The sequence below is a fragment of the Dromiciops gliroides genome, chromosome 3 (assembly GCF_019393635.1).
Source record: "Dromiciops gliroides isolate mDroGli1 chromosome 3, mDroGli1.pri, whole genome shotgun sequence".
Taxonomy (NCBI): domain Eukaryota; kingdom Metazoa; phylum Chordata; class Mammalia; order Microbiotheria; family Microbiotheriidae; genus Dromiciops; species Dromiciops gliroides.
In genome coordinates, this window is record NC_057863.1 from 50,695,714 (window position 1) to 50,720,252 (window position 24,539).

The following is a 24,539-nucleotide window of genomic DNA, read 5'->3' on the forward strand; positions in this document are numbered from 1 at the left end:
TGAGCTGTTATTCTCAGAACTAAGTAGAAATCTCTATTTTTCAACCACATATAAAAAAAACAAATGCAGGTGTCACTATGCCAATTGTTAGAGCAGAAGACATTCTATATCAGTCTCAGGGATGTAATTTACAAAACCACTGATATTTTCATCAGCTAACATATAAAGGGAAGACATATTTAAATGACTGAAGGATAGCCTTTTATGAGAATTAATATTGTGAGAACTTAAGAAAGGCCGTAAAGGTGATAAGAATTTTAGTACCTACTTGTTATTAATTCAAGCCATATGAATGGTTCACTCAAATATAAAAAAGTTAAAGATACTTTGCATTTAAATGTAAATGAATTAGTTTTCATGTGTAAAATGGCATAATATTTTATCATTATAAGTCTCCATTAAGATTCTCTGTCCATTCATCTTTTGCTATTATTGGTCACATTCAGTGTGTATCTTCTGTTTACTCTCACTGTGTACTCTGTTGTTCTGGGTCTCTTTTTCTTGTTGCCATTTTTGCTTTGCATTATTCTATGATGGTCTTGCATTTTTAAAATATATTTCCCATACTAGTTGGTCTAAGTTTTGTTATAGCATGCCATTATAAGACTTTACAATAATTTGTCTGTCCACTTCCTTATTCTCAGACATTTATGTTAGTTGCAGTTTTGTTTTAAATTCCAAAAAAAATTGCTATTTGTAAACCTTTGCATGATTAGCTTTAAATTAATAATAATAATAATTTCAGAATGTTTCCAACAATGGAATTATAGTCTCAAAGGGAAAGATGATTTTTATAACATTTATTATAGTTTGTCAGATTAGTCTACCAAAACAAATAAAAAATAAACCCAAGCACAAAAACTAAACCAATCCCTACAGTTTTGCAATTCTACCAACAATGAGTGAGTCTACCTGCTTACTTAATAAACACATGAATTTTTATTTTCCCTTTCTGAGAAGTAATGGTATGCTAAGTCAATGGAGACAGTGATTTCCATAGCCTCTAATGTCAAACCTCCCAGACTTTAATGCTGGCTGGTTTTTGCAGTTATGAATTAGTTCACACAAACAAGAATAAATTCAGTTCCTATTAGGTCAAAGTGCTTTAGGGGGATATGAACATTTTTGGAACAGGGTCTAATTTCAAATAACTTTATGATCTAGTTTGGAACACAAAGAAGATAAAAGTACCAGATAAATGAAATAGACATTATTGCATGCTAATAGAGATCAGAGGACAGAGATTCTATGGTGTAGTGCAGTGGCATCAAATTCAGATAGAAATCGGGGCAATTAAACCATACATAAGGATTGCTTCAGGCTGCATATTGACTTAGAAAACCACACATTAATGTTATCTATATTCTATTGTATTTTTTATTGATTTTATCAAATATTTCACACCAACACACTGCAGTGTTGCTGCATAGCATTTGACATCTCTGGCTTAGATTATCCAGGGAAGGCTTCATCAAAGAGGTAAGACTTGAGCTGTACCTCAAAGGATAGAAAAAAAAATGGGTAAGGGGAAAAGGATGAAAAGGGTATTTAAGTGGGATGAAAGCTATTTCCCAAACTCAGCATCCCATCTCCCGCCTCACTATATTTGTGGAAGCCATTCCCAATACCTAGAGTAACACTGTCCCATTGAATATTTACCTTCCTTTATGAATCATTTCAGTACCACCTCCACCCCCAAATCTTCCCTGATCCCTCCCAACCCCTAATTGTATATGCTCTCTCCCTCTATGTTATACTACATTGTATTTACTTATACAATAAAAGAGAGCATTTATAAGACATTGTTGGACCTCTTGGGCTCAAGTCTTGCTTAACATGCTTCCTAGCTGTCATACCCTGAGCAAATTACTTAACCTCTCAGCCTCAATTTCCCCATCCATAAATTGAGGATAAGAATATTACCTAATTCTTCAGGTGGCTGTGTGAAGCAAATGGCATTATATTTACAAACATTAAAGGCTATGCTAGTTATTGTTATTATTAATATCCATCAGTCTCAGTTTTTTCAAGTATAAAATGAGCAGATTGGACTTGACCTCTGAGGATCCTTCCAATTCTAAATCTGCATTCTTATAATCCTATATTGCATCCCTTCAGTAGAAAGTAAGTAAGCTTCTTGAGGGCAGAAATTATTTTATTTTCATCCCGGTGTCCTCTTTTCCTAGAAGAGTGCCTTGCATCTACCAAGCACATCATAAATGTTGTTTCTCTCACAGTGCCCCTTTTCCTATTAGAGTTAGCATATATTTCTGGTTTATGATTCTCACAGGCTCATAGTGATGGTAGTAATGTTGGTCTCAATAATGTTGATAATGGTGGTGTGGTAGTAGTGGCAGTTGGTGGTGGTATAAGAGAAAGAATAGTATAAATCCAGAGATGGAAGGTCATAAGGTCCAACAACATTTTACAGATGAAGAGGAGTCACTACTGGCTGTTGGACAACATCCAGTAATACAGGTCTCACATTATTTAGTCACTAAATGTTCACTGGGAATCATCTGAGTAATGACAATAATAATAATGATCCACATGTATATAATGTACAAAGTACTTTGCTCACAAGTGAGGTTGCTTGTTCCTCTATTATTATCCCCATTTTTCAGATATAGAAACTGAGGCTCTAAAAGGTTAAGTGAATTAACAAAGATCACTCAGCTGAAGAGTATCTCAGGTGGGATTTGAACCTAGGTCCCAAACTGCAATCAACCTCTTAGCTCATTGCTTTTGGATGTTCTTACATCTGAGTCTACAAAGAATTCACATTAACACTAATATTGAGTTATCAGCACATCTGCTACAGTTTCCAGACTGTTTGGCATTCTTTCAAACCATAAAGTCTATCTCCTTTATCAAAATCAAATCTCTGTTTCAATTCCCTCAAGGTACAAGAGATTTCTGTTATGCCTGATAGGGTTTAAGCAGGAAGCAGCATATGTTCCTAGGAAAATGTTTATAATTGCAGATGCCTTATCCAGGAACCCACTGGCAGACAAATACACTTCAGAGACTGAATAGCACATGGAGATATGTAAAAGAGCTAGGGAAACCAGCTTACCAGCTTCCATCTGCAAAGTGGATCAGCTGTAATAGCTGACTAGAGTTGATTAACTGCTGCAAGCTGTTAGAGGATGTTGTCAGACGGGGCTTGGCCAAATATAGAAGTGGTATGCCAGTGCCAAAGGACTGGGATTGCACAATCGCATATGGTCATCCCATATCTTCCTCCATCTAGGAATGATCAGACAGCCTATGCTTAGCAACACACAGAGGCTTTTAAAACTATACACAACACAGAGAGAAAGTCTGCCCTGAGAGATGCAAGTACAGTCAGCTCAGTCGAAGGAGAGTAAGTTGTCTAGACACATGTCTGCAATGCTTCCTTTATTAAGATCTCTCCGAAAAGGGTAGTTTTGCCTCAAATAGAAGAGCAGCTTATTTACATGGAGGAGTGCCTTTTATTCACTTTATGCAAGAAGATTGGCTTTATTCCTTTCATGGAGTGAGTGTATATGTATACATATATAAGTGTATGTGTGTGTATACATACACACACATATATATTTTGTGTATGTGAAAATAAATGAAAATATATACTATGATCCATTTCTGACTGTGTGACCCTGTAAAAATTACTTAACCTCTTAGTTATCTAAGTAATTCTCTTAAGATATTAAATGAGTTGAAGAACAGTTGCTAATATGCATTGATAGAAGAAATGTCCAGTTTCCTCGTTGTGAATTTTCTACAACAATAAATGTACAGGTCTGCAATCTATAGATACAGGATGACCTAAAAGTCTTAGTGTAGTTTTAATCTTTGGTACCTTAAAATTGCACCAAGACTTTCAGAACACCTTGCATTTGTGTGTATATATGTAGATATATATGAATATGTATAATATTGGTCTGTATATTACATATGATAATGTATATATACAATTATATATTGCATATAGCAATATTTTCATATGTATCTATATAGTACATGTAGGCTATACATTACTTATATAGTAATGTAGGTATGTTATATTATGCTATATACATATATACACATACACACATATGCATATATGCATACTGTACATGTGTGTATATTTATGCATGTGCATACACACAACTGTATATAGTTTGTGTGAACAGTTTATATGCATGTTTACATGTATGCATGCATGTAAATTTCATGTTTTCATGCATTGTATATTGTCATATGTATATTACAAATGTTCATATGTACCTATATAGCACATGTAGGCTATATAGAACCTATATAGTAATGTAGGTATGTTATATTGTGCTATGGAGAGAGAGAGATGATAGAGATATGCATACATAGATGCATATATACATACTGTACATGTATATGTATATTGATGTGTGAATATACACATCTAATATATATGTGTTGTATATGTGTTTGTGTGAATAGTAGACATATCATGTGTGTATATGTGTACATGTGCATATATATATATACATTAATATATGCATATTTTGTTACTCTTCAGTTGTTTTAGTCATGTGTAACTATTCATGACCCCATTTGGGGTTTTCTTGGCAAAGGTACTAAAGTGGTTTGGCACTTCCTTCTCCAGATCATTTTATAGATCTCAGGCAAATGGAGTTAAGTGACTTGTCTAGGGTCACACAGGTAGTAAGTATTTAGATATAGTAAGTACATATACACATATATAATATCCATGCATACAGACAGCATGACACATTGGAAAGAGTGTTCTCAGAGACAGATCTGGATTTTTCTTACTTCTGGCTGCTACTGACTGGGACCCTGCTTAAGTCACTTAACCTCTTAATGTCATTAATGCTAATTTGCATTTATCAAAAAAAAATTCCTTATTAGGATCTCTTGACCTTTATAAAGGCACATATTTATTAAATGTTTCTCTGTGTGTGCATGTGTACTTTTTAGACCTGTGAATTCATAGACAGAAGAAACACAGGAAATTCCCTCCATAAGTTCAGATCAACAATTATTATACAACTTTTGTATAGTTGTAGGAAGTTCTCTGGCGAAATGATTTGTGTATGATCATCACAACACTGTCAGCATTTATATAGTGCTTTAAGGTTTGTAAAGCACTTTACAAATGTTATCTTCATTTTATTCTCACAACAGCTATTATCTTCCCTACTTTGCAGTTGAATAAACTCTGACAGTCAGATAAATAGCTTGCCTGAGATCACAGGTATCTGAGGATGGATTTGAACTCAGATCTTCCTGACCCCAGATATATCATTCTATCTACCTGGTCACCTACATGTCTCATGAGGCTAATCATGCAACCAGTTATGTCAAAGTCAGTCCTTGAATCCAGGTCTTCCTGACTTCAAAACTGGCTCTGTATCTTCTTTGTCATCCTGTCTTGTCCTCCACATACACACAGGACACTGAGGTTTGACTGTCTTAGCAATTTTTTTTCCCTTCCTATATTTTAAGTATAAATTCTGCTTCAGGTTCCCTTAAAACATGCATAAAATAAAACCCAATGTTTGAAGTTACCTTCTAAATAGGAATTGTGTGAAATCTGTGGTAAATAAAACCATAAGCATTTAGAACTGTCATATATATATATACATATATACACACATATACATATATAAATACATATATATTTATACACACACACACACACACACACATATATATATATATATATATATATATATATATATAAGACCAATCCAAGCTTCATCTAAACTTTAAAAATAATTCCTAGTTGAATTTAGAAAAAAAAATCTACTCAACTTCAATAGATATATCCCAGTGCTTTCAAGGAAGGACACGTGTCTGTAAGCACTTGGATAATGAACTCATTTCCAAATTTAAACAAGTAAAATGTTATAATTATTGATTCTGGAAGAAAATGTTGTTCCTTATTGCCCCATTAAATATATGTTACAGAATTTGAAAGAGAAATAGGATATAATTGGTTTAGAACACCTTGCATTTATTTTATCTATTGGAGTGGGGAGGAGGAAGATTTAGACCTCTTTTTATTTGTGTGTGGAATTCATATTATGGAGAGTCTCTCCTCCTATTATTTCAGGGAACTTTGTATACCAGTGAAATTCTAGATCTCCTTTTTTTAAAAAATAGAAATAGAAGTAACATGATTGTTCACATTCCAACCTAAAATGGTTAGGAATAGGTAGGGAATGAATGGATTTAATTCTTGAATGCTTTTATGATCCTGGATTCAAAGAACCAAACAAGTGCCAACTTTTGTCAATACCTGCTCTAGGTTTCCTTTGTCTAATGAATTTAGGAACCTGTTTCTCCAGGGATAGACAGACTTGTTTTTCTCAAAAAAACACAAAATGCCTATTGAATTGGTGAAACCATAATGCTAAAATTCTTCTTTTGAATATTACCAGCTGGAGATTTTTGGGGGGCTAAGACTTTTCTTTCAACTGAACTAATGTGTCAAATATCAAAACTAATAAAAGAAGAAATTGGAACTTTCAGTCTTTAGGAAAGAAAAAATGAAAAAATTCAAGAATCATCACAAAGTAAGCATGATCTTGTTACAAGGCATCTTCAGATACTAAACATTAAAACCACCTTCAAATACATATGCTTTTCATATTTTATTCTCTTAAATAAATGATTGGCATCAAATAGTATCTTTGCAACAGTCAGCTCTCTGTCAGTGGACAGAGTATCTACAAATTCACTACATATTAGGTAACTGGCAATTCATTTTACCTGCAAATAACTAAATTACTAAAAATAACAACAATAATAATAGCTTACATTTGTATAGAACTTTAAGTTTTATAAATCAGATCAATGAGATTTTATATATATATATGGGAGTTATATATATATATATGTAGGAGTTTTGCAAACCTAAAGTACCAGATAAATGGTAGTTATTCTAATTACAATAATAATTAGGATTATTACTACTACATGGTCAAATAGATTATTTTGTTGGAACCTTAAAAATCACTGTGAGCTAGTTATTACAGGTATTGCTATCCCAATTTAATAGGTGAGAAAGCTCAGGGCTATTAAATGATTAGCCCATGATCACATAGCTGGTAACTAGAGGAGACCATATTACAAACTCAGATGTCTCCTTGTGCTTAATCTCAAGCATACTTTCTATTATTGCTGTTAGATCCTCTGTTTGAATTCTTTTTTGCTATAAATAGGACCTTACTGTGGACTAAGTGGAGCAAAGGAACTATCTTTAACCGAAATTTATTGCTTCCCTATCCAAAGGAAAGTGTGAACCAGAAACTATAAAAAAATTGACTAGCTTTGCTTTATCTTGGTCCTTTCATATCTTTAAGAGATGAGTCCCAAAAATGAATAGCAGGGAATAGCCAGGAGTTCACCCAAAGGTGGCAGAATAAAAATCTCTGAAAAATGTATTTATCCAATGTGTCTTCATGGCTTTGTTGGAGGCACTGTGAACTTTGAGAATATCTGAAGCATCAACATTCACATGTAAACCGTACGTTCATTTTACAACAAAAGCTTAATTAGGTTAATTTTCTTTGCATTATCCAGAAGCCCTTTTCCTTAGTTCTCATAATTAAGGGTTTACTGACATCATTGTTATCATTTTTAGCAATTCTTTCATCAAATCCTTCCATGATCCCCATAGGTTGTTACTTGAGTACAACAATAGTTGTACCCTTTTTTCCTCATAAGAAATGAGTACTTTCCCCAAATATTCTTTAATATGGAATCAATAAGATAGATGAATTTCATGTACACTGTGGTTTATGTTGATGGTTTCTGTAAAATCTTCAACCTTCCTATGAGGCACAATGTAAACCTGGTATCTCCTTTATGTCATCCTTTAACAGTTAGACCTGATCATTATACACCAGCAGGTGGAGCTGCTTGAAAGTAAGTATGGTACATACTACATACATCCATTGAAGTTTTAGAAATTAAGTTCCTTATGCTTGGAAAGCCATATTTGTTAATAATATGATGAGAAATGTAGTTATTAAGTTTCTCTTAAGGTAATACAAAGAGATCAATGTACAATACATGGAGACTATGATTTCCTTATGGTAGGATACCTGATGTGTGAGTTTCCTACATCAATAAAGATCCCAAACAATCTTTGACTTAGTGGATAAATACAAGCACTTTCTGAGGTACATAGAGGCTCAGTGAGTTGGCCCATGTCACATAGCTACCTTGTAAGTGATTTAGGCATGTTCTGAACCTATATCTACCTGATTCATGTTCCTTATCCACTGTACCATGTTTTCTCTACCTTTTAATACATAGCACTTTGATTTTTGCAGTTCCTTAGTAGACATACATATTACCAAGAAAAACCATCAGTTGATGGATTTAGAAGTATCATTTTTAAAAATCATCACAGCTTTTAGTGGTAATGGTCTATTCTCATTAAGATCCTATCAATAGGGGGCAGCTAAGTGGCGCAGTGGATAAAGCACTGGCCCTGGATTCAGGAGGACCTGAGTTCAAATCCAGCCTCAGACACTTGACACTAGCTGTGTGACCCTGGACAAGTCACTTAACCCTCATTGCCCAGAAAAAACAAACAAACAATGAATACTGAAAAATAAGGATCATCCACACAGAATCCTTGTCTTAAAGGAATTTAGAGTAAAATCATCTTAAACTTTAGAACATCTGAACCATTGCATTTGAAATAAACAAATATATAGATTCCTGGCTATATATTTATTCATTTGAAATGGTGTGGGAGGGATACAAGAGTTTCCAATTTAGACACAGATCTAGAAACAAAATGAGTAATCTAATCCCATTAACAACAAATATCTTCATTGGTCAAGAGATGAAATTGATATAAAATATATATAATTGAAGTCATAAATCTCAGGCAATATGAAATGGGTATTTCAAATTTAATGATGTAGTTAGAAGTTTGTTTTTAATTTTTTTCATGAGTAATAAATGGACTTCCTATTTACATTGTCAAAGAGAGTTAATACTAGATTATTATAACATTTTGATTACTTTCCTCCCCCTCTTTTAGTGATACTTGGCACCGAAACTTCCAACAAATATGAGATTAAAAATCGCTTGGGACAAAGAGTATACTTTGCGGTGGAGGAAAGCATCTGCTTTAATCGTAATATCTGTTCACCATTAAGATCCTGCACTCTGAGGGTCACTGATAACACTGGTCGAGAAGTGATTACAGTGCACAGACCATTGAGATGTAATAGCTGCTGGTGTCCTTGCTACCTACAAGAGGTTAGTCTTCTTCAATATCACTTAAGTGTTGTTTTTTCTTGCTCTCTAAAAATAAATAAAATAAAATATTCCTATTTAAATACCATTCAATTTGAATGGTAGACAACTATTTTTTTTAACGGGGCAATGAGGGTTAAGTGACTTGCCCAGGGTCACATAGCTAGTAAATGACAAGTGTCTGAGGCTGGATTTGAACTTAGGACCTCCTGAATCCAGGGCCAGTGCTTTTATCCACTGTGCCCCCTAACTTCACCAACAACTAATTTTTAATGGCCATAATTAATATGCCATGCTTTAAGAGCAGACTACTTTGAAAAATCAAATGATTAAAATTTTTCATTTCCAACAAAAACTATAGTCGATTGGAAAAGATATTAAGCCTAGGGCAAGTATCATGAATTGTACCAAGGGAAGTATCAGCAAATGTGCTTAGTTGGGGGGGAAAGGAGCAAGATTGTATGAGGGAAGGGCAGCTAGGTGGCACAGTGGATAGAGCACCGGCCCTGGAGTCAGGAGTACCTGAGTTCAGATCTGGCCTCAGACACTTGACACTTACTAGCTGTGTGACCCTGGACAAGTCACTTAACCCCAATTGCCTCACCAAAAAAACAACAACAACAACAACAAAAAAAAGCATTGTATGAGGGAAGTACTCACCCTAGCCCAATATATGGTAGCTTTCTATTTTAACTTATTATTCTTGTGGTGTTGAGTTGTTTATATAGGAATGAAGGACTCTCAGAACCATATCTGAATTTAGCACCCTATGAAAAAATTCCATTTACCTTACCCAAGTTGTGTTTTTATGTTTCATATTCATACTTCATGCAATAGCATATGTGTATATATGTGTGTATACATATATGTATATATGTGTAAATTTGTATGTTTATATGTGGTCTATCATATCACTGCTATAACTATGTCCTTTTATGTCTGAAGATGAGACTTCAATAAGAGAGAATAAGTCATTGATGTCAACTACAGTTATAAAAAGATATGATCATGGGGCGGCTAGGTGGCACAGTGGATAAAGCACAGGTCCTGGATTCAAGAGTACCTGGGTTCAAATCCAGCCTCAGACATTTGACACTTGCTAGCTGTGTGACCCTGGGCAAGTCACTTAACCCCAATTGCCCCGCAAAAAAAAAAAAAAAGATATGATCACTACATTCAGTTTAGGAAGCTTTACTGCATTTACATGATGTATAATATTCAGAAGCTTAACAGTAGATATAGATGATAGAGATATGGATATAAATGGAGAGGGGGTGAGGGAGAGAGGGGGAGAAAGAATGATAGCTGTAGAATTCATCAGGAATAGTCAGGTGATAAGAAGACCTACCTCTTCAATCCTTCTCTAGTCACTTACTCCATTCATTGTAGTGAGATGGAGGACCTCTAGGCATTAGTATCTGCCTTGCTACATCTTAAGGTATTTCAGGCATTGCCATCTACCCTTTCTCTATGCCCTGATTATCATCTGACCTCCTGTCATAGCTTAAGGACACCCTACCCATCCTGAATTTGTACCACTACACTCTTAGAACTTCTTGAACTTTCCACCCACCTTGAACTCCTTGGACTCTCCATCCACCATCCACCTTGAACCTGAACCATTTTGTTTTGAGTGTTGTCTCCAATTAGCATATGAGCTCCTTGAGGACAGAACTGCATTGCTTTTTCTGTTTCTATCACTAGACCTTAGAGTACTGCTTGCAAATAATGAATGCCAATGGTTTTTTAGTTCATTCATGTATATGTCAACAGGTTTTAGGGGTATGTAGTACATTCCAACCTTCTGTGAACCAAGAATATTACATGACTAGTGAAAAGGGTTTGTCAGGAGAGCCTCTGAAAGGTAGCTCTTTGGAAGGAAGGTGAAAGGCTGGTGGGAACTGGCTTGTTCTCTGTCCCTAAATTATAGAACTAGGATCAATGGAGGGAAGGTTAAAAGAGTTAGCATTTGATTCAATGCAAAACAATAATAAGAGTTACTTTAAAATTAAATGGGATGTACCTGCATTTAATGGTTCCATCCCTCACTCCTAGTGGGGATTAATATTTGTCAAGGTTGTCATATAAGGGATTTCTGTTCAAACACATATTGGGGGCAGGTAGGTGGTGCAGAGGATAGAGCACTGGTCCTGGATTCAGGAGGACCTGAGTTCAAATCCATCCTCAGACATTTGATACTAGCTGTGTGACCCTGGGCAAGTCACTTAACCCTTATTGTCCAGCAAAAAAACAAAATTATTATGTAAAAATTGCAAAATTAGGGAGTGCTAAGATGCCTGGGCTAAGATAAGTCTGTTTTCATTGAAAACCAACTTTTTTTTTTTTCAGGGCAGTGAGGGTTAAGTGACTTGCCCAGAGTTACACAACTAGTAAGTGTCAAGTGTCTGAGGCTGGATTTGAACTCAGGTCCTCCTGAATCTTGGGCCATCTAGCTCCCCCCCAAAAACTTTTTTGTTAAAAACTATGTTGAAGACCTAAAGATTTGTGTGCATGAGCATGTGTGTATTTAAATAATAACATTTGGAAAGGATGAATGGAAGTAAGTAGAATTTTTTTAAGTCTTGAGGCAAGAGTCATTTCATTTTTCAAAAAGGGTATTTTAACTTAGCAGAGCCCACAAGCACTAACCCTGAAATCATGGTGATTAATCCAACTGATTTTCAATATATAGTAAAATCACAACGTAAATAATTTTACTTTCCCATGGATTCCTTATAGGGATAGGGACAGGCCCTATAATTTCTTTGGTGAGTAGCTTCCCAGTGAGGAAATTCCATCTAGCAATGAAAGTCTGTAAACATCTCTGCAATTTATGGTCATAGAGCATTGCCTAGAGCCAAAGTTTCAAACAGTAGGTAGGTGGACCCCATGTGGACCACACTCTTTCTGGGCCTAATGAAATAAAAATGTAAACCAGATCTGATTTTAACATGTTGCCATATTAATAAAAACATACAAACATACGTGGTTTTCAAAGTCAGCATGCAAATTATATTAGTGGACACCATTGCTATTTCAGTTTGACATCAGTGGCCTAGATTACTAAGATCCTAAGTGATTTGCCCAGAATAACATGTCAGGAAATGGGACTTCAATACAGCTCTTCTGGGTTTTGAGACCAGTACCCCTAACCCTGGGGAAGTTAAGTAGCAAAGTAGATAGAGTGCTAAGCCTGGAGTCAGGAAGACTCATCTTCCTGAGTTCAAATCTGGCCTCAGATATTTGTTTACTGCATGACCCTGGGAAAGTTACTTAACTCTGTTTGCCTCCATTTCCTCATCTGTAAAATTACCTGGAGAAGGAAATGGAAAACCACTCTAGTAACTTAACCAAGAAAACTCCAAATGGGGTCACAAAGATTCCGACAGACATGATCGAAAATGAGTAAACAAAAATACCCCATATACCATACTTTGGGTCAAATCATTTCCTTTATATGTACAGTGATGACCAGGGTGTCTTCTCACTCTCTTACCAGCATAAAGTCTGTGGCTTTGGTCTTCTATTTTTATTTTTTTATTTTTTGCTCCATATCAACCTTCTAATAATAATGAACAATACACATTTGTGAGAAGTTGGCAAATGTACAGGGATTTTCATCTGTCCTCTTCTTAGGTTGTGTGGATACTGCTAATTTACTTTTTTGGGGGCGTGTATAAATACACTCAGATGCTCAGTGGAAAGATGGAAATAGTCATTGGTGTGGCAAACCCATTTTTTAAAATAACATTTTAAAATTTTGCTTTTGATCTGTTTTTCCCCAAATTATCAGGGAAGTTGAGGTTATTTCGATCCATTGCATCCTGCCCATTATTTAATTACAGAATTGGAAAAAAAAAAAAAAGATGGAACATCAGATGAAAATGCAAATGAAATCATGTAGGTAGTGTTTGGTTCCCCCCCCCCCCACCGCCCCAGTTGAATTTGAGTCTTATGATTAAGGCCTCTTTTCTTTTTCTTTGTTTCAATTAAATTAAATAGTAACTTATACAGCACCTACTATGTTCCTGTCCTCGAGGAGCTTACATTCTACTGAGGAGAAACAATATATTAACTGATAAATAAATGCAAAATATATAAAAGACAAGTAATACAAAATACAGACAATGTAACTTTGAGGATGGGGGAGAGCACTAACATTGGAGGTAAAAGAAAACATCTCCTGTAAGAGGGGGTTTTTGAATTGAACCTTGAAGGACAAAAATATTTTAAGAGAGAGGTGAGGAAAGAGAGTATTTAGACATAGAAAACAGCTCATGGAAAAGCATGGACATGGATTATAGAATGCATCCCCAATATCTACCACACTTTGCCTTGAACTTAAAAAGTATTGTTGAAGGGGCAGCTAGGAGGCACAGTGGATAGAGCACTGGCCCTGGATTCAGGAGGACCTGAGTTCAAATCCAGCCTCAGACACTTAACACTGACTAGCTGTGTGACCCTGGGCAAGTCACTTAACCCCAATTGCCTCACCAAAAAAAAAAAAAACAAAAAAAAAAAACCAAAGCAAAACAGACAAAAAAAAGTATTGTTGAAGTTTGTTGAACTGATAAACTATACAACACTTTATATGTTCTATATAATAATAGTAATAATAAAATCCAGAAACTATTGGAATTTAAATATAATCTTAATGAAGTCTAGAAGTTATATGCTGTTAAATCTTTGGATTTTGTTTTCCTAATGTAAAAAAATAAATGTGCATTACATAGTAGTTTAGGTGATCTGAATTAACTCTTTTCATTTTGCCATGTTGCAAATAATTCAATCAATCAATAAACATTTATTAAGTACCTACTATGTGCCAGCCAGTATGTACTAAGCATTGGGGATGCAAAAGGTGACAAAGAACAATCCCTGTTCTCAAAACGCTTGCAATCTAATTAACAAATGATATTTGTTTGCTTGCTATAACCCACTGTTTTCCCATTCATTTATAACCACAGCTCACTAATTCAGTAACACTGGAAGGATGCTACTGAAACTCAAAGCCTTAATGTATTTGTGTCAGAATTTTTACTTGTGACTGTTGGCATGTTGGTGCCAGGCTGACCTTGTTTTTCATGGTCAAAAGAGTTCTGGGAGAATCTTAAAAAAATAATTAAGTGAACTCTATATAGTTTATTATATTGCATTTTGGGAAGCATTTCAATAAGGTTTTTGTTTCACTGTCTAAATATTTCCAAGACACTTAATAGCTGCTAGTGTTTATATGGTGCCTTGAAATCTTCAAAACACTTTACATGTATTACCTCATTTGACTTTTCACTATTGTTGTTGTATATGGAACACACCATTCTAGGGATCGTGACATTAAAGGAGAAGAGGTAAAAGGTGTTTCTATTTCCCTTGTGTAAACAATTTAATATTAAGTCTTCATGCCTGGTTAATTTGTTTAATATTCAGGAATAAATCAACAGAGAAATATATGAACAATGAAGTTCAATCTTGGTCATTAGTCATTACGTTCTACATGAAACCTAGAAGCTAATATCTCCCACCCTCTAAAACTCAATACCTTGTATTTCCTTCGTAAAAAAAACAAAAATGTACATTACTTGTGCATATCGTGTTCCCTGATAAAATCTAAACTCCTTGAGGGCAGGAACTATTGCCTTTGTGTCTTTGTATCTGTAACAGAGGGCCTGGAACATAGTGGGTTTTTAATAAATTCTTGTTGATTGATTGATTACCCTGAAGCTGATGGTGCCCTTAATGTATTCAAAAAGAATTATTTCCTTTGAAGCTTTTACTTAGAATGATGCAAAGAACTGGTGGGTTAACATGCCTGTAATTATTGATACTGGGGATCCTGAGCCTAGTAGATTGTTTGAGCTCTGGTGTTCTGAGCCACAATAGGGCTAAAATCCATCAGAGATCTGTCCTAAGTCAGAGACACCATTGGTGAGGCCCTGGGAGTGGGATGACTACCAGGTTACATAAGAAGGGGCAAACCAATTGAATGTGAAGAATGGAATGGGTCAAAGCAGCTGTGCCAATCAGAAGTGGGATTAGACCATAAGTGGCATTGCTAGCCTGACAAGATAGAGAGACGCAACTTGGAGAAAAAAGGGGGGAAAAAAGACTGATTCAAAGAAGAATAAACATGATTTCACAACAACCTACACACTTCACATTAAGGTATCTTTATATTACAACCAGAACTATTTTTATCTTAGAATTGACTTGATTCTCTTCTTTTTTCTTCTTCCAGTTAGAAATTCAAGCCCCTCCTGGTACAATAGTTGGTTATGTTGTACAGAAGTGGGACCCGTTCCTGCCAAAGTTCACAATTCAAAATGAAAACAAAGAAGACATTTTGAAAATTGTGGGTCCCTATGCAACATGTGGATGTTTTGGAGATGTGGATTTTGAGGTATATTTCTTTGGGAAAAAAAAATCATTCATTTTAGAACCCTGCCTTGTATATGATAGTTTAGCCTTTTATAGGTTTACACTTTGAAGCATGTCTGCTGTATGTTAGGAACAAATGTTTCTAAACAGTTACATAGGAATCTTGCACTGAGTGAAAATTCTGATATTTTAAATATATTTCCCAATTTTCAGTTGAGAGGAAGCCCTAGAATCAAGGTTATTCACAAGTTGTTTTTTTTTCTTTAAATCAGCCTTGCTATTCATATTCAAATAACTTGCAGTGACTGTTTCTAGAACTCTGAGTTCTTATCATTTTTTTTCCTTAGGTGGGGGGTGAGGTGCAAGGAGAAAGGAATCATAGAATTTCTGAATTGGAAGTATTCATCTAATCCTACTCGTACATGAAAGACCTATACAACATACCTGAAACTCACAAGTAGTTCAGACTTTGAAGACTTCTAATAAATGCCAATCTGCAATCTCCTAAGGAAGGGTTTTTCTATTTTTGTAGAACTCAAATTGTGAGGCAGGTGAATTGATAATTTATGAAATTATCAAATGGGGCAGGCATGTACAGTTCTTTGGGTACTCACTGGGAAAGATCATGATGTCACTGGGAAATAGGGCTTCAATCACAATTTAATAAGGCACAGAGGGTGTAGGAACAAATTGCAGAGAAAGTACAGAGACATGTCAAAAGCGGCAGACAGCATGGGGACAGAAATGAGATGGGGAAGGAAGGCAGGAAGTGAGGGAAGAAGATGGAGAGAGGCAAAGATAATCACATAATTGTGGATTAGAGTTCAGAGCACTCAGCAGCATGTACCCAACAGATGTGGAATAGAGTTTGGGGGAGAGGGGGCAGTAGTTTCAAATCCCATTTTGGTAGGTTTGTATGTGATTTCTAGGTTCCCTTTTGCAATCTAACTTCCTGCTATTGTTACTTCATATTGGCTACTGATAAGCTTACTACAGTGGTAGACTCTGGATCATACTTCACTTGTACAATGGGATAAAGTATAAAAGAGTCTTGTGCTTAGAATCAAGAGAAACTTGAATTTGGACCATAATTCATCCAGCACTTTGTCATGTGACCATGTCACACTCTCTGTAAGACTCAATTTCTCAAAGTGGAAAATAGAGATAATCAAATATGTGGTAACTGATTTGCAGCGTTGTGGTAAGGATTAAAAGCAATAATGTATATAAAGTGCTTTGTAAATTGAAAGTGATATATAAATGCCAGTTATTAAAATATAGTTGATTTTGGAAACATAAGTATACTTAATATCTCATAAGTTTCATCTTATTAGTTTCTGCTTATTGCTCTAGGCTCTTAAGATTTTTTAATCCTTATTATTTCATTCGTGATATTAACTATTATCTCTATTTTATATCATTTGCAAAATTAATATGCCTCCTTTGTAATAGGTAGTTCAGTAGATAGAATTCTGGACTTAGAGTCAGTGAGACCTGAGTTTGAATCCTGCCCTAGTTATTTAACCCTGGGCAACTCATTTAACCCTGGGCAACTCAGCCTCATTTTCCTCAATTGAAAAAAAAAATAGCATCTACCTCAAAGGATTGCTGTGAAGATAAATGAGACAGTATGTATAAAATGTTATATAAAATATAAAGGACTATGTAAATGCTAGCTATGATGATGATGATGACAACAATGACATATAATAGAAAATAATTTTCTTAAGGTTAGAAAATGTCTCACTTTTGTTTTTGCATCAACTACTATAAAAACATTGCCTAACACATAGTAGGACTTAAAACAGAACCTATGTTATTCTACTAGAAGTCCCCTTACATGTTGATATCAATCTAGTAATAAGAATCCTTAGACCAGATCATTCAACCAATACCAACTTCTCCTAACTGTACTAATATGCATTTTGTAAGGCTCTGAAGAGCCTGTCAGATTCTTTCCTGACAGCTAGGTACACTATGTCCTTAGATTTCCCTGAACCTCTAACCCTGTCAAAAGAGGAAATGAGGTTATTTGAATCTGATCTGCTTTTGATGAACTCCTATTGTAGTGATCTTTGTGATCACTGTATTCCTTTCTGCTCATATACCATTCCTTTCATAATGAATTCTAGGATGTTGCCAAGAAACCAAGTTAACATTACTGACCTATAATCATTAAGATGATATGTGAAAATCATAATACTAATTTACTCTAATCTTACAGCACCACTCTTATTCCTCACAGTTTTCCCCCAAATCACAAAAAAGAGTAGTAACCATAGCAGTGTTTTATTTTTTTTAAACAGAACCATTTTGACCTGGTGATTTGAAGTCATTGAGAACAGCTGGGTATACTCATATCACCCTCTCCCTTACCTTGTATTTCAATTACCTATTTACTATTTTGTGCTCTTTTCCAGGCTAATTCTCTCTGACTTTTAAACACATGCAAAATAATATTTGAAAAGCTCTGCTTACTGTAATCTGTTATCACCATTCTTTCAAAACAAGATCTTTTTCTTCCTCTTGACTTCAAGATACCTTTAAAAAAAAAAAACACCTTAGATTTTGTTTTCCTAAGCTTTCATCAGAAGCCTCATTCATTCTGATCTTTAGTATCCCAACATTATCCTTATAGGGTCATATCTTACTTAGATGTCCACTTTCCTTTCTGTCATATGGGAAAAAAGAATGATGGAAACTAACCTGAGAAAGAGGACAATCTGATGAATAGTGCCTTAAGCTGAAGTTCCTAGCCTCAGTTTGAACCTTAGTCTAGTGTAAAATGCATCTGATGGCAAGCTGGCTTGAACCTACGTATAGCTACTAGCATTTCTGCATGACAAGCTGACTTCAAGGTCTGAAACCATGTATCTGCCCCCAAAAGAGCATCTATCTCTAAGATAGGATGTCAGATGAGTAAATAAGGAATATTATTTTAGCCAAAGTCTTGAGATAAGAATGGAACTAATGGTCATTAATAACATGTAAGGACTAGAAATGGTGGATATTTAAGAAATAGCATACTAATAAGTTATATATAAGTGATTGTTTCTTTAAAACTTGCTCTAAAGATAGCTACTGTATTATTTGCTGTTTTCTCTGTAGTTTAATAGAGATGATAGCATAGATAGATAGATAATTTTAATTGAAAATACATGGGGCAGCTAGGTGGCACAGTGGATAGAGCCCCGGCCCTGGAGTCAGGAGGACCTGAGTTCAAATCCGGCCTCAGACACTTAACACTTACTAGCTGTGTGACCCTGGGCAAGTCACTTAAGCCCAATTGCCTTACTAAAAAAAAAAAAAAAAAGAAAGAAAGAAAAAGAAAATACATGATTTAAATAGGAATCAGGCTAAGTACATAACTGACAAATTGGAGCAGGAACTTCTAGTCAATTATTAGGATAAAGGTTTTAAAGGGTGAATCACAAACCTAAAAATTTTGAATATTAAACCAACAGGCATGATGGGATGCTAAAAACAAACAAATAAACATGCCACCCTTCAGCCATGGCCAAAAATATGAAAAATGAAAAATTAATTCAAAAACTCATTCTATGGGGATGGCTAGGTGGCACAGTGGATAAAGCACCGGCCCTGGATTCAGGAGTACCTGAGTTCAAATCCGGCCTCAAACACTTACTAGCTGTGTGACCCTGGGCAAGTCACTTAACCCCCATTGCCCTGCAAAAAAATAAAATAAAATAAAATAAGTGTCAAAAACTCACTCTAAAACCCAAATGTTTCCAAGAAACTATGTGCCATCTGTTTTCTCCAACCAGGCTCTGACCTCAAGGGTCTTGCCTTTAAGGGATGGGGGTCTATGGATAGTACAAGAAGAACAGAAGTAGCAGGTTTATAAGGACAAGGAGCCAGAAATTAGAAGAGCTAGAAATCAGCCAATGTCCTGAGGTCATCAACACTTGTCCACTTTATGATGTACACTATCCAATCAGGAGGTTGTTACTGATAATCCAGAAGGATTTAGTTAAATCAGAGCCCAGGTGAAGAAATGCTGGGTCAGCAACAAGGAGATCTGAATAAAGCAAGATCAAAAGGCTATGTTACTAAATTTGCTACCTACAGAGCATTATACTTTGCTTATCTTTCTCACTGACCACTCACCCAAAGTTCGGCTCCATAAACTGAAGTTGTCCCTGGAAGCTAAGATAGATGTACAGTGTGATACAGGCAAAAAAAAAAAAAAAAAAGAATTTGAATTTCTTACTGATAAATATTTTTATGAACCTTATAGAATAATCACTTTATAAATCATTTTAGGGTACCCAGTAGGTTGTCCAATGTTAATGGATACATGGGAGATAAGAAAAGATACAAGGGTCTTTTCATAGGTTCCTTAGATAGAAAGGACTTTATATATAATATAATCCATTCCACTCAAATTATGGATGAGGAAACTGAGACACTGACAGGTTGTCTTGCCTTCACAATATCCTTTCCACTCTACCATATTGCTTCCTTCTTTTGTCCTGATTCTTTAAATGATAAGGTCGTATGATTAAACAATCCATATTTATCAAAAGAAATCCTTTTTTTTTTTAAGTTTCTAAATGGCTTTTGATTTCACTTTCACAGGTGACAACCATTAATGAAAAGATAACAATTGGGAAGATTTCAAAGTATTGGTCTGGATTTGTAAATGATGTCTTCACAAATGCTGACAACTTTGGGATACATGTTCCTGCAGATCTAGATGTGAAAATCAAAGCAATCATGATTGGGGCCTGTTTTCTCTTTGTAAGTATGTCTCTGTCCCTTAGATAACCTGAATGGAGCAGAGTAGGACATATTCTTCTCTTATCTAGGTACTTTCTAGTGCTTGTCTAATCCTGTGGAAATCATTTAACTTGTCAGTGCCAGGCAACTGTAAAACAGAAAAGAAAAACGTAGCACATCTGATCTGAATCATGGAAGTCACAGATTTGGGATCTCCCATAAATAAAAAGTATTATTGTCAATGTGGTGCTGTAAATAAAGAGATGGCCTCAGGGGGCAGCTAGGTGGTGCAGTGGATAAAACATGGGCCCTGAATTCAGTAGGACCTGAGTTCAAATCTGGCCTCAGACACTTGACACTTACTAGCTGTGTGACCCTGAGAAAGTCACTTAACCCTCATTGCCCTGCAAAAAAAAAAAAAGAGATGGCCTCAGAGTCAGGAAAATGTGTTCAAGTCTTATTCTGATACCTTACCTCTCAGTGTCCTCAGGCAACTGTAATTGGTAGAGGAGAGTTTCCTCTTGCAGCATTCACCACACCAGTGAAATCATTAATCCAGAGCCCTTGCCAACCCGCCCCCCTCCAAAAGAACAAATTTCTCTTTCTTTATATTTGGACAAAGTATTAAAATATTGATTTAATTTGCTGTCCTGGATATTCTCCAAGCTAAAAGAATATGAATAAGACAATTTCTCTGCCCTGCCTTTCCCTCGGGTCAAATCAAGCAAGTAAGCATTACCTGGCTCCAACTATAAACCAGGTACGATGCTAAGCAATGAGCATAAAAAAGAAAGGGAAAAAAGAAACCTTTTAATCCCTCAAGGAGGTCACCATCTAATGGGAGAGGCATTATGTAAACAACTATGAATGAATAAACAAGATATACAACTGATAAATTGAAGATAATCTCCAAGGGAAGACAGTAGCATTAGGGAAAACTGAGAAAGGCTTCTTTGCACAAGGCAGTTTTGTAGATGAAATGTGAGGGAATCCAGGTAAGCCAGAAGGCAGAAATGAGGAGGAAGACTGAAACTGTGTAGAGTAGATGAAGGAATAGCAAGGAATACATAAGGAGGTCAGTGTTCTGAATCACAGAATACAGAGAAAAAAGATTCAAGAAGACTGGAATATTAGGAAAGAAACAGGTTATGGTGCACTTTAGAAGCCAAATAGAGAATTTTATATTTGATCCTAGAGTTGATAGGGAGCCACTGGAGTTTATTGAATGGAATGGGGGTGGGGTGAGATATGGTCAGATCTGCAGTTTAGGAAGATCAACTTCACACCTGAGTGAAGAATGGACTAGACTGGGGAAAGACTTGAAGCAGGGAAACCAACCAGCAGGCTATTGCAATAGTTCAGGTGTAAGGAGCTAAGTGCCTACACAGAGGTGTTATTTGCATCAGGAGAGAGAAGAAGGCATATACTAGAGATGTTATGGAGGGGGGAAAATGATAAGCCTTAGGAATTGATTGGATATGGAGGGAAGAGAGTATAACAAATAGCTTACCTCTGAAGAATATAGTGAGTTTGGGCCAAATTGTTTGTGAAGCATGTGTGAGCTTCTGCTGTGTATGCATATACATACACACATGTGTACAAATGTACGTGTGTGCATAAATTAATACATGTGTGTTCATATACATACATACATGCATATATTGTGTGTGTGTGTATATATATATATTTCAAATTGTAAATCATCTTTCCTTCCCATCCCTAATTTTGTTGAGACAGATTTTGGTTTTTGAAATGAATAAAACAGGAATCAGAAAATAAATCTTTTTTTTAAAATATATTTTATTTTCAATTAACAGAACAAAACAAGCATTTCCATAACACATTCCAACAAAAAGATTATTACACATGTTATGGGGGAAATGGAGTATGGGGTTTGGGTTAGAGGTAGGGGTTCTTATGAATTCCTATTTAAAGAATTACACCCTCTTGCACACAAAAGCAGGTAGGATAAGATAGTAGGTTGTTTAGGGGCAAAGGAAGGGAAGGTGGGGGGCAGGGAAGAGAAGGGAAACCATGAAAGAAATCCTTGGATTTCTCATGGGGAGATAGGTATGGAACAAAGCACGTGGCTCTGAGGTACCAATCTCCTCGAGCAGGAGGCTGGTAGGTACTTTTATAGAGGACTGATGGGGGTGACCATCTGACTGTGGAAAGTTCCTTTGGTGAGGGAGGATCATCCCCCACTGGTGGTGACTGGAGGAATTGGGTGAGGGGTGGCTACGGATCTCTCAAGCCATCTCTCTCTTCAGGACACAAAGGCAAAGCCACACCCAAACTTATCTCCCCAGGGATAAGGGAGATCAGAACTGGTTCTGCTTATCTCTCTAGGTGTATCTGTCCTCTGGTTTAGTTTCTCAAGGAGAAGATTCCTTGATGTATCCTAGAGAACTTCTGGGGTACTCTGGGCCCCATGACCTTTCCCCACTTCTCTATATATAAGGAAAGAGGACAAAGATTCTTCTCTAACTGCTTCATGCTGAGCAGGGGTCAAAGAAATCAAGGTGCATGGGAGGGGGAGGGGAGAGAAGTGGAGAAGGCCTGCAGCGTGAGGAGCTGTGAGGTCCAGAGGCAACATGTAGGCACAGTGCCATGAATCCTTGAGCCTAGATGGAACAGACTTAAGCAAAAACATATTAAAACTGACCAGAGCAAAAACGAAAAGAGACTTTATCAGATCAGGAGTAAAGTGTGACTGTTTTTTTCCCAGTGGAAGCTGGAAAGGCTGAATGCAGGACAGGGCATGGCCTGCTTTACCAAAGTTCAGTAATCAGATCAAATCCTAGTTCTATGAGAGTCAGTGTCTATCTACATTTTTTAGAGTCCTTAGCGTCCCCACTTTGTGCCTTGATTGAATGCTAGGACCTGAAAGAGAGAGTAAGACAGAGGCCATCCCTAAACCATTCCTAGGCTTGCCTCCTATGTCCATCTTGGCCATGGGCCTGACAAGGTGCTGGCCAGGAGAGCAAGTTACAGAGCACTGGATTTTTGCTAAGCCAATCTCTTGGGTGCTGCCCTGGGGACAAAGAGGTAGGAGAGCTGGCCTCACCTTCGTGTGGAGTCCCCCACTTCTGTATCTCAGTTTACTGCAGCTACCAGAATCTCAGCCACCCAGAATTCTGCTGGTAGCAAATGTGGTGATGGCTGCTGCTATTATAGAAGCTTGGTCTATGGAGCGGGCACGAGCCATCTTTTCTCTCTCTTTGGCTACTGCCAGGTCCCTGTTATTAAAAATCTTAAAAGCAATATCAAGGAGTTGTGAGGATGGGATCTGGAGACCCCAGTCTAACTTCTGGAGTTCTCTCCTAATGTCAGGAGCAGACTGGCTGATAAAATGAATATTGAGGACAGTTATTACTACATCTCTTTGGGGGGTCTAGGTTGGTATATTTCTTCAGAGAGTCTGCTAAGCAGCTCATGAAGACAGCAGGATTTTCTTCAGACCCCTGTGTTATCTCCCTCACCTTTCCATAACTCACTTGTTTCTTGACTCCTCTTCTTATTCCCTCAACCAGGCAGGTGACCATGTGATTTCTACGAGCCCTGTCTTCCCTGTTATCATAGTTCCATCTCGGTTCTACAACTGGGACTGCTGTAAATCCAGGGACCCCAACCCAATTTCCAACCTGCGAGTGTTCATCCCCAACTTGTACTGCCAGGTCCCAAATCTGTTTTTTCTCATTGGGGGTACAACAGCTGGCAAGAATAATTTGCAAATCAGTCCAGGAAAAGTCAAACTCCAGTGTCACAGACTTAAAGCCATTTATGAACTTTGTGGGGTTCTCTGAGTAGCTCCCCAATTTCTCTTTAATCTGAGATAACCTGCTTATGGAAAAAGGAACATGCCTTAATGTTGTGCCCTTCCCAATGGGAAATTCCTTTAATGGAAGCAGGGAAGCAGTGGGAAATGCTAGTAAGGACCTTGGTGAAACCGGTTGGGGAGATAGCTCAGGTGGAGACCAAGACAGGATTGGGCAGAGGGCCCAGTGGGGGAGGGCTAACAGTCTTTGGCTGTGGAGTAGGTGGGGGAGGGGAAACAGTCTCTGGCTGCAGTGTGGGTGGAGATGGGGAAAAGGAGATAGGGGTAGGTGACTGCAGATTAGGTAAAGCAGATGGGATCGGCTGCTGAATGGAAAAAACAGGAGAAATGGGAA

General features: G+C 36.6%; 1 protein-coding gene across 1 annotated transcript in view; it reads left to right on the forward strand.

The window, feature by feature from the left end:
• PLSCR5 (phospholipid scramblase family member 5) overlaps positions 1-24,539 on the forward strand; it is a 53,193-nt gene that overhangs the window by 23,823 nt on the left and 4,831 nt on the right. Inside the window, exons 5-8 of the mRNA XM_043997288.1 lie at positions 7,860-7,902; positions 9,035-9,255; positions 15,488-15,649; positions 20,227-20,388. Of these exons, the coding sequence (XP_043853223.1) occupies positions 7,860-7,902; positions 9,035-9,255; positions 15,488-15,649; positions 20,227-20,388 (588 nt within the window). The remainder of the gene's footprint in view (positions 1-7,859; positions 7,903-9,034; positions 9,256-15,487; positions 15,650-20,226; positions 20,389-24,539) is intronic.